Consider the following 11392-nt stretch of genomic DNA (forward strand, 5'->3'; position numbering starts at 1 on the left):
GCAGAGGCATTCCTATGCTGCCAAACCAGAGCTGCGGGCCCCGCTTTCTAGTAAAGTGCCTTGTGCTGCATGGGGCCACCTGGCCCGCACCTTACACTATTAGACTTCCTCACCCCCCCCCCCTTGTTGGAGTCTGAGATACGTCCTCCCCTTGGACCATGAAAGGCCCAAGGGAAATCTCTGTGTCATGGCAGCTTACATTAAGCAGCATCATGATTTCAGAACGCTCCATGATCTCTTGTTCTGGAGACCAGGGAGGACACACCCCTACCTGCTCCAACCCCAAACAAACTCACACTTCACTACACCTCCATGAATGGATCGCTGATCTGCCTAATGGCTTTCATTTTTGGATAGAGTCAATACATCTACAGTCGTACTCATTTTGCTCATGTAAGTATTTATCTTGTCGGGTTGGCTTATTCTGTGATTTATGTACTTTTAAAGTCATCTCTAAAAAGAACACATATTATTTTAGCCTTGGGAAGCCACACATTAACACCTAACAGCACTAAATAGAGCTATTTAGATATATGGTCAAGTGCCTACATTTCAGAGTGGTATGAAATCCCAGATTCACCAATTAAACAAAGTTCGTCAATCTGTGCAATCATGTATTTGACCTGGGCCTGTTTGGACACAATTGAGAGTTGCTAGAAGGGATTCAGCTTGCAGTGTACGCTATTGAGCAAATCATGTCTGGCTTACTAGTCAATAGTGTAGCCTTGCCAAAGCCAGAAATTATGGCTTTTGAGCAGTGAAAATATTGTCTTTGTTTTGACATATTCACCATGCAAAGATATATATATATGTTGTTTCCAAATGTGTGGGGTGCACAGAGGGTCTTGCTTACAGTTGCTGTTGCTGACACCTGAGAGGTACTTCAGCAAATTAAAATGAGGCTACTGAATACAGGTACCATTTCATTTGAGAGCAAAGGGCTTTCTAAAATGGATCGGCCAGCAGGAGTAACAAACTTTCGCAGTTTCAAAATCTAGGTGAGAGCCTTTTAAACAATGAACATATACTTGATATAAGGAAAGACTGTCTTCATATTACTTTTAAGCACTGTAATTGCGGCTTCATAAACCATCTTTTTTTTACATCACAATCATTTTAAGGTGAGGCTGGAGTGCAGGGTTTGTGGTATGGGGTGTATTCTAGAGATTTGCCCATGGGGCTATTTTGTCTAGAATACGCCTTTGAAAGAGGGTACATAGTGAGTGAGGGAAAGTGTTCTATTTAGGTGTTAGCACCAGGGGTGGGGGAGCCAGCCAATCAGGTCACTCGGATCGTGGGCTGAACCTCACAATCCAAGGCCGGGTCCTGAGCAACCTGAAGGCTGTTCACACCCGCCCCACCATCTTTCCTACACACTCCCCTATCCTGCGGACCTCCACGCCCTTCCCCTACCCCAGTAACCTGACTCCTCTGGCAGCGCCGGCACCATCGCCGCTCCCGCCTCCCGGATCCACAATGGAAAAGCGGCTCCACATGGAGGCCCGCTTTCCATCTCTATGGCGGCCATTTTAGTTGAGTATTTTGTTTGTATGAACGGGACGCTGTGAATGTGTCACATTTAATCAAACAAAATACATTGTGGTCAGCAGCACTGGGTTCAGATTGAAAACCTAGGGTGGTAATAGCAATAAAACCTGATCCGGCAGGGTGTCCCGGTGCCCAGAAAGAGACTTTACGAGCGACCATTTCCACTCAGTGCACCCTGAACAATAAGACATTATGGCTATTAGTGACCAGGGGCACATGCTCGAAGTACCTTTCCATGGCATGGTCATGGATGTGCCAGTAAGAGGCAGGACATTGAAGACAGAGCCTGCAGAGTGTACCTTTGTGAGCAGGTGAAGAGGTGCGGGGAACGGGTGGTGGGTACGGTGTGGGCAAGCCGACCAATGGGCAATCAGCGTAAGAAGCACCGGCGAAGCAGCTTCCAAGCTGGCCTGGCCTCTGTGAATAAAGCCTGCGTTCACGCGAAGCTGATTGGGTAGCGTGGATTCCCCGGGTGCTTACGTCGCATGACGTCTCCCAGGAATCACGTGATGGTTTCATGGCACTGCCCTGCCGCCACCAATACACGTGTAATGGCACCTGGCGTGAATTTACGCGGCCATTGACAAAAGTGTGAGGATTTCTTTCCCACACTTTTCTACACAACTAACTCACAGCAACGCGGGTTCGGACCAAGAAGTGCAATAAGTGCTGGAAAGTGCAACCGCTTGCAGCGTGAAAAAGTGCCAATGGTCATAATAACACGCAGCCTGAAGGCGGGGGTCGGGAGCGTCATTCAAAAGTTAGAACTTCTAAATTTGCATTGTTCTGCTGAATACTGCTAGGTACGCTTAGAATTTACAAAATACACACTTAATAAATATATTGAACACGGTAGTGTGTAACCGCGCTCTGTGGTGACCTAAACATGACGTGTCTAACCAGCCTCACAATGTGTGCATGCTTGCTTTCAGGCATGGGGTTCATTTGTATCACGTGGGGGTGGGAGGGGCGGGTGAGGGGAGTGAAGATGGACGCACTGAACCTGCTAGTCTGCAAATATATATTGGCAGCCCCTTCCCCCAGCCTTAGCCCCGTGGTCAAGTGTCAAAGTGCGTCTCAGCTCTGGGTTTACCTTCCCATTGATCTGTCTCGGACTTTCCTCTGTGAAGGAAGTGTAAAATAAGGACTGAAATGAAAAGTTCTGAAAATATGGACCCGCAAGAGGAAGTTGCAGTTTGTGCGACGCTGTGGCTGGCACTTCTGTCAGTCGCAGCTGCAGGAAACGTATCAGCCGCACTGCGTCCCCAAGCAAACTGTACCTTCCTCTCGTGACGCTTCGCGCGAGGGGTAACGAGAGGAAATGACAGTCCCGTGCAGCCAGGCCAGGCCAGGTAAAAGGGTGCACCATGTTGGACTGCCATCCACCAAGATGGAGAAGCCAAGGTAAGTCACTTGGGCAGGGGGCCAGCTTTGCATGCCCAAGCAAGCCACTGCCTGGGTTTTTCGCTACACAAGTGGGTTTTAACAAATCCCACTGTGAGGGTAAAAAACGAGCATTACCACAAGTGTGCCAAGTAATTTTGGGATTAAGACCGAATTACTCGTAATACGCATGCCAGTAAAACGTAGCGGAGTGCGTTCAATGAATTTGAAGTTTTAGTTCATCGAGCTGTGCCGACAGAGAGCAACGATGCGAATCCGGGTCATCTTGTTTTGGGGGCACACACTTCCTCACAAAATCCTCTGTGGCTCTCGAACATGTCGGCTCCTCTCTTTAGCGGGACCCCTCTATGCAGTGACTGTTAAAACTCTGCCAAACGGAACGGTTCTGCAGAAGGGCGCAGAAATTGAGGGTGCACACGGCTAGTTACTGTAAGTGACTTCAGGTGCTCGCTGTGAAAAGCGCAATCAGAGATCATTACTGTCCCGCGCTAGACACGTGCAGATCACGCGCCTGCAGGGTCAGCTCCAGCTTGAGAGAATACCCCTCTTCCGGGTCCTGCTCTGCGGGAATATTTCAGTGCACATTGTTGTGTTTGAAATATGTGCGCCGTTAATTCTTTCAAGCAACATTTTAAGAAAATATCCTCTCATATTATTTTAAGGTGTTATGGATGGATGGAGGGGTGTAGGTCTTAATTGACACAACAACGCATGTTTTTTTGTTCAATCCCACGTTTTCCTTGCATATGAAGCATGCCCTTTTCAAACAAAGAAAACAACCAGGTTACTTTTTCACACATTACTTCGAGTCTTGAAAGTACATTTACAAAAAACACACAGGTTATTTATTTTTAACCTTCCACTGATTGCATTCTGGTATTTGTAGTCCCCCATTCTGATTGCATTCTGGTATTTGTAGTCCCCCATTCTGATTGCATTCTGGTATTTGTAGTCCCCCATTCAATAGCGCTACACTCATACACTTTTTTTACTTAACATTTTAAAGTATTTATATATGACTCAGAGTACTTTCTTATACATTGGTACTTTTCAAAGGGTCTGAATAAAACAGAGTATTGTTGAAAGCCAAACCTGGGAGTGAGGAGGGAAAGGAGCGGGCAAGTCGGTCATGATGAAGGATTGTGGGAAGGGAGTGGCTGGACTGGAGTGGTGGTTTTTCCCGATTCTGGCCCTTTGTTGGGTGTTGTTTTGCTTAATTTTTAAGCCCACTCCCACTTTGCACATGGTTTTAAAGAGTGTACAAATCTAGATAGTCCTAGTGCACTCCCAATGCATTCAGTGACTTTCAATCTTTACATTTTCTATATGTACTGTAATCGGGTGCGGGGGAGACAAAAACAACCCTGGCACTGGGTTGTGGTACTAGGATACAATACAACAGATGTCCACAACCTTGTGGATCTCTCCCGTCCCCTGCACACCCAATGTTTATTGTAAATACAACCAAAAAGTAATATGTTTTTTGTAGGTTCAAACCTTATTATAAATGTAAATTTCAAAAGAATAGTATCAAACAATCTTGTGATGTATTTCATCAATCAATTTATAGTAAAAAGAACATTCTTTTCCAATCTTCATTATTATTCAAACAAAGTGCATTTCGAAATTGGTATTAGCTTTTGACTTATGTTTTGTTTCAACATGGTATGTATAAACAAATTCAAAACATTAATATCAGATAGTTTTTCATTCCTTTCAATAATACTTCTTATTGAACAAAAAAGAGTGTACCTCAGCACCTAACCGTTTGCCAATGTCCCTAGTTGAAGGTCCAATAAATAACATTTTGTAACTTCAATTCGTTATACTTTACGTGAGGGCATATGCAAGCCAACAGTGTTGGGATATGTGCCCAGCTATGTAAGCCAAACCACTCCTGAGCATCGGGGTCTTACTTGTTCTTTCTTAGGCCACACCCATCCACTATTAAGCCCCAGCCACCACATAAGACACGCCTGCAAACTAGGATACCCCCCTCAATTTATCACCCCACCTAAAGCACTGGTTAACACCTCTCATGAGGTATATGGCCGGCGAGCACACATTTAAAGTGACAGAGCCTTTACTTTGCAAACACTGATGCCTCGTTGGGGGATGTGTGCATGACATCAGCCCGCCTTGTGATTTCGTTCATGGCAAAATCCTACATTAAGCTTTAGGGGTGAGGAGAGGGGGTTGAGTGGCTGCAGATTATCATAGGACTGGCTTATTGACCCCAGCAGCAGAACAAAGAAAGGCAGCCTGTGGAGAGCTGAAACCCTCAATGACCACTTTTAAAAAAGTTATTCAGCTTTGTCAGCAAGGTCATAATGAGGCGATATGCCCCGAGGTGGTAGCCCCTCCCTGTGAGTAACGGCCCGCTGCCTAAATTAATGGCCTGAGCGAAACGAGCGTCCCTTAACACGGGTAGCGGCCCGTTACCCATAGGGTAGGCCCAGCCTCTGAGGGGCATAGCACCATTAGCACCCATGTGCCAGTCCGATAGCACACCGAGTAGAGCGCTCGCTTTGACATCTGTGCAGAGCCTGCTGATGCAGGTTCCAATCCCGGCGGGGCCAAACTCAGCCTTTCATCCTTCCGAGGTCGATAAATGAACACCACACACTGTAGGTAATAATAAGCAGCGCTCATATGCCTGAGGGTTTGTAGTGCTAATTTATTATTATTATGTAGTGGTAACATGGGTGCAAAATGCTTTAAAAAAATGTTTTTTAAGTGTTTTCTCTCCATGAATGGAACGCCTCGCAGCACCCTGTTCTCGGAGAGAAAACACTATACCAACATGCCCTCCAGGGAATTGGAAGGCAGGGAAGGCCGATCCCTGCCATCGCAATCAGGTAAGTTGGATGGGGGAGGGAGAGGGAAAAAAAAACAGGGTTGGCGGGGGAAGATGGCGGGTGGGAGAGCCAGCCATCAGGCGGCTTGGGACGTGGGCTTTCACTGGTAGTGTCAACCTGCGTTCCTAGCCACCTGATTGGCAGGCTCCGCCACCCAGGGTGCTAATGTAGTCAAGGTCTGGGCTGCTGGGTACTGCAAGGCTGTAGGGAGAGGACGGCCTGATTGAGCCAGCACAAACAGCCTGTAACATGGGCGCTGCAGAGCACACATTTAATGCACTGAATTATCAGTAGTCTCCAAAAAGTGGGGCTGAGTCGGGGACCTGCGGGGGCCCCCCGGTCCCACCACACACCGGCGGGACATATTATCCAGCCGCAGCTGCAGCCGTGACGGGAGATGCGCCCACCATTTTCGTGTCAGCTGTGGCTGGCTGGCACTTCTGTCAGTCACTTTAACTTCCTCTGGTGATTCCTTGTGCAAGGGGTCACCAGAGGAAGTTACTGTCCCTTCGTTTCCCCACCCCCTCCACAGGTCATTGAGGCATCTTTAACCCTCAGTGAAATTGGGGACTCCACAGTAATTTCTATGTTTATAAAAGATGGCTTGAAAAGTACACAATTCAACACATCTTTTATAAAGCTTTGCCGACGGACAAAGACACCTCAGACTTTGTCCATCATCAAAGCTTTATAAAAGATGGATTGAATTGTGCACTTTTCAAGCCATCTTTTATAAACATAAAAAGATGGCTTGAAAAGTACGCAAACCATAAGGTATGCACACAAATATATAAAAGTTATATATTTGTGTGCATACCTTACTATAGTTTGTGTACTTTGCAAGCCATCTTGAAGTACACAAACCATAGTCAGGCACGCAAACAAATATATAAATGTAAGCATTTATATATTTATGTGCGTACCTGACTATGGTTTGTGTACTTTTCAAGCCATCTTTTATAAACATAGAAATATGTAGCATATTTCTATGTTTATAAAAGATGGCTTGCATAGTACACAACCCATAGTAAGGTACACATACAAATGCTTACAAGCATGTATATATTTGTTTGCGCACCTTACTAGGGTTTGTGTACTTTTTGAGGCAACGGCCACCCCGCAAGCCACCCCCCCAAAGGAGGACCCCCCTCTATTTCTTACCCCACTTAAAGCCCTGACCGCACCCCTCGACCCCGAAACGCTCCCTGAGGCCGATTTCAACTGAAAATGTTGAAAGGTCCTGACGCAGTCCCTGGCCGCAAATTATGCACAAACAGGATGCACTTCTGTGCACCCACACGACCACCACCTCATTCGCATGATAGTGCAAACCTCGGGCTCGGAAAACTCGCAGCTTCACGTGTAACCAAAATGCAGTGCCTGCATACTGTTCCAGTGGCTAGCCTGATTCCCAGAAGCGTTTCACAATGGCCAAAACCCCATTGGAAAACGTTATGTGAATATATATGCCCAGTATTCACCCCCAAAGCCCACTGAATAACACTTCTCTAAACTTTGAAATCCCCTGTCCAACCCCCCCACCCCGATCAGCCCCCGGTGACCCCCCCACCCCACCCCCATCAGCCCCCAGTGCCGGTGAAGGCCGGTTCCGCTGTCTGCAAACCCCCTCTCTTCTGCACTTGCAGCCCGTGGGTCCAGAGGCGCCCCCGTGTGCTCAACGCCACACCCCTTCCTGGCACCAGTGCTGAGCACCGTACCCCGGAGACCTGCCCCGCTGCAATAGACTATGCCCTTCACATACCTGTATCAACACCCGGCCCCCGTGCCCCTTCCCGTACCCGCACCATCCCACAAGCCGCGCAGCCGGCACTTACCTGTACCAGCACCTTAAGCAGCGCCCCTTATGTGTACCAACTCATCCTCTCGCAGCGCCTTGAAGCCCCTCCCTCGCCCGCGCCAGCCCGCCAGCCCCCTTGCGCGGCCCTTTACCTGTACCAGTCCAGCCCTTTCTCGTAGCCGCGGTCGAAGAAGTGGGGCTCGGCGCCGAGCGCCCGCACCTCCGGGTGGATGCGCAGGAACTCCAGCAGCGCGCGCGTGCCGCCCTTCTTCACCCCCACGATGATGGCCTGCGGGTAGCGCCGCGTGCCGGGCCCGCTGAACACAGGCAACGGGACGCCCTCCTCAGTGTCCTCCTCGTCCTCCTCTGCCCCGGGGGCGCCTCCCCCGGCGGCTTCCCCGCTGGGCACCCGGGGCTCGCAGCAGGGCCCACTCAGGCAGTAGAGGAAGTAGCTGCAGAGCAGGAACATGCTGAGCAGGAGCGGGGCGCGGGGCGGGGCCCTCAGCAGCGCCCCCAGCTGGGGGGGCCCTCCCATGTGGGCCGAGGGCAGGTCCCCGGGGGCAGGGGCAGCATGCTCCCCCCCGAGGAGGACACTGCCCTCCTCCTGTGCTGCTGACCCCCACCTCCTCTGCTCCGCGGGCCAGCTGCCCCCACACACCAGGGGAGTCCCGGCACCAGGTGCTGGGGCGGCGTCTTCAGAGCCGGGACTCGCTCTGTTCACACTCCTTGACCCGGAATCTACTCTGCCAGCAGCCCTCAACTGGTCCCAACTCCGACCAATCGCATTAGGCTCCGCTCCGCTGGGATCACGCACCCGGCCCCGTCTCCTGAACCTGGGACCCACCCGGTCCAGAAGCCTTCACTGGGCTCTACTGGGATCCGGTGGGCGCCCCACTGCCATCGGTGGATCCCCAGCGTCCTCCTGGAATCTCCTTCCAGTTGCTCTGGGATCTGCTGGGCAACTTCTGAAAGTGGGAGTTCTTTCTGCGGCTGTTCCGCGCCGATGCGTTTCTCGGCGGGTTTTCCTCTGGGGGTCGTTCCCGCTCAGTGCCGTGAGATCCGCCGCTTCTGTCTTATTCCGCTGGGAAGGGTTCCAGCGCTTTTATTCCACTGCTATCCCAGCCGCTCTCGTGCTTTTGGGATCCACTCCTCCTTTCCCTGCTGGGGTGATCTGTTGCCGGGCCTGCTTGTCCCGTGGGCTCTTCTTTCGCTAGTGACTACGGGGGTGCTCCTGTTTTAGTGGGGCCGGGGCCGCTGTCAGGCGCACGCTCCCAATACTTGCGCACTTGGCGGCGCTCCCGTCTGCTGCCCTCAGAAGTTTTGATCGGATTAAATCGCGGCTGCGTTTCCTGTACTCCGGGATCCCGAGGGCGGCCGGGTGGGGGCAGCAGAGGGAGCCAGGGGGCGGCTCCGACTGTGTGGTGGGAGATAACCCTTTGCAGGAGGGAGGGGGGGGGGTGCAGATCACCCGCATTCTGCCCACCGGGAGGGGCCCACGGCCGCGCAGAGCCACTCCCACTGGGAGGCACCACAGGGTTCCAACCTGGGAAGGTGCGAGGGCAGAACAGGCGCAGAGGTGCGGTGACGTGACAGCGGGGCGGGCTGGGGCAGGGACGGTAGGAGGCGGGCAACGCGGCAGCCGCTTTTAGAGTTAGAGACAACTCGTCACTGTCAAACGACCTGCACAGGTGGGCAGGGGCACCGACTCCAGGTTTTCCCGGGGGGTGCCGGCGCCCGAAAATAAAAAAACCCATTTAAAGTATGGGGACTTTTACGCAGATGGCCTTTTGGGGGGCGGGGGTGACCGAGCCCCAGAGCACCCACCGAGCAGGCGGGGTGTGCAGAGAGGCAGGTGCTGCCGGTGACAGTTCATTGTGTCCCGTGACCTCTCACCTACCTCCTCACCAGGAGAGGACGACGCAGCCACTCGCTGCCAAGTTGCTTACATGACACAATGATGCCCGCTGCAGTAAGGGGCCTTGAGGGGCTGAGGTGTTGGTGTTTTCCGGAGAAGGTGTTTTATTGGGGGTGGGGGCGGGCGGGAGACACAGAACAGAGGGAAAGCCCCGTGCTATAAGGTGACTGCCCAGTGCTCATGCTGGGTGCCCGCCTGCCCGGCCACTAGACGCTGAGCTCAGGGGACTGTCCAGTGCTGAAGCCGCGGCCCCCCCTCTCCTCCGCAGGAAGGCGTGTGGTCACACCGTGGGCCACGCACCTCTGCACTCACACGCACATACGCGAATCGCAAGGAACGGGCCCACGTGGGAAAGGGGCTGCACGCACCCACTGCATACACATGAGCGAGCGCCTAACCTCCAATATAGTTCTACGCGGGCGCATCATCGGCAGCATTTCGGGTGAGTTCAGACCCTTTACACGAGCATTGGAGCTCAGCTGCGGAACCGCTCAGGAGAAGCCCCGCCGGCACCTTGCATCGCGCGTCTCCGCGAGTTTGCGGCGCCGCGTGCATGATCGTGACCCCACCGGCGTGTAAGATGATCGTGAACGCTGCCAGTGCGCGCCTAGGGGCGCCTAGATGACTGCTTTTGAGAGGCACAGGTGTGCAGGTACCCTGAAGTAGGGGAGGCTGCGGGGTCCTGTAATATCTACACACGCGCCCCGAGCAAACAGAGGCAGCGGGGTCCTGTAAATGCTACCCATGTGCACTGCGGAAGGAGAGGAAATGCTACCCATGTGCACTGCGGCAGGAGAGGAAATGCTACCCATGTGCACTGCGGAAGGAGAGGGAGCAGGACCCTGTAAATGCTACCCATGTGCACTGCAGAAGGAGAGGGAGCAGGACCCTGTAAATGCTACCCATGTGCACTGCAGAAGGAGAGGCAGCAGGACCCTGTAAATACTACCCATGTGCACTGCGGCAGTAGAGGAAATGCTACCCATGTGCACTGCAGAAGCAGAGGGAGCAGGACCCTGTAAATGTTACCCATGTGCACTTTGGAAGGAGAGGGAGCAGGACCCTGTAAATGCTACCCATGTGCACTGCAGAAGGAGAGGGAGCAGGACCCTGTAAATGCTACCCATGTGCACTGCAGAAGGAGAGGGAGCAGGACCCTGTAAATGCTACCCATGTGCACTGCAGAAGGAGAGGCAGCAGGACCCTGTAAATACTACCCATGTGCAGTGCGGCAGTAGAGGAAATGCTACCCATGTGCACTGCAGAAGCAGAGGGAGCAGGACCCTGTAAATGTTACCCATGTGCACTTTGGAAGGAGAGGGAGCAGGACCCTGTAAATGCTACCCATGTGCACTGCAGAAGGAGAGGCAGTAGGACCCTGTAAATGCTACCCATGTGCACTGCGGCAGTAGAGGAAATGCTACCCATGTGCACTGCAGAAGCAGAGGGAGCAGGACCCTGTAAATGCTACCCATGTGCACTGCGGAAGGAGAGGCAGCAGGACCCTGTACATGCTACCCATGTGCACTGTGGAAGGAGAGGCAGCAGGACCCTGTAAATGCTACCCCTGTGCACTGTGGAAGGAGAGGCAGCGGGATCCTGTAAATGCTACCCATGTGCACTGCGGAAGGAGAGGCAGCAGGATCCTCTAAATGCTACCCATGTGCACTGCGGAAGGAGAGGCAGCAGGACGGCTGCCCCTGTAAATGCTACCCCTGTGCACTGTGGAAGGAGAGGCAGCGGTATCCTGTAAATGCTACCCATGTGCACTGCGGAAGGAGAGGCAGCAGGACCCTGTACATGCTACCCATGTGCACTGTGGAAGGAGAGGCAGCAGGACCCTGTAAATGCTACCCCTGTGCACTGTGG

The 11392-nt window shown here is 52.2% G+C and overlaps 1 protein-coding gene across 1 annotated transcript in view; it reads right to left on the minus strand.

The window, feature by feature from the left end:
* HS3ST6 (heparan sulfate-glucosamine 3-sulfotransferase 6) overlaps positions 1 to 8994 on the minus strand; it is a 237152-nt gene extending 228158 nt beyond the window's left edge. Inside the window, exon 1 of the mRNA XM_069647294.1 lies at positions 7761 to 8994. Coding sequence (XP_069503395.1) covers positions 7761 to 8143 — 383 coding nt within the window. The 5' untranslated portion in view covers positions 8144 to 8994. The remainder of the gene's footprint in view (positions 1 to 7760) is intronic.
* Positions 8995 to 11392: the final 2398 nt, after the last annotated feature.

This window comes from Ambystoma mexicanum, chromosome 2q (genome assembly GCF_040938575.1).
Source record: "Ambystoma mexicanum isolate Mex_15411 chromosome 2q, UKY_AmexF1_1, whole genome shotgun sequence".
Taxonomy (NCBI): Eukaryota; Metazoa; Chordata; class Amphibia; order Caudata; family Ambystomatidae; genus Ambystoma; species Ambystoma mexicanum.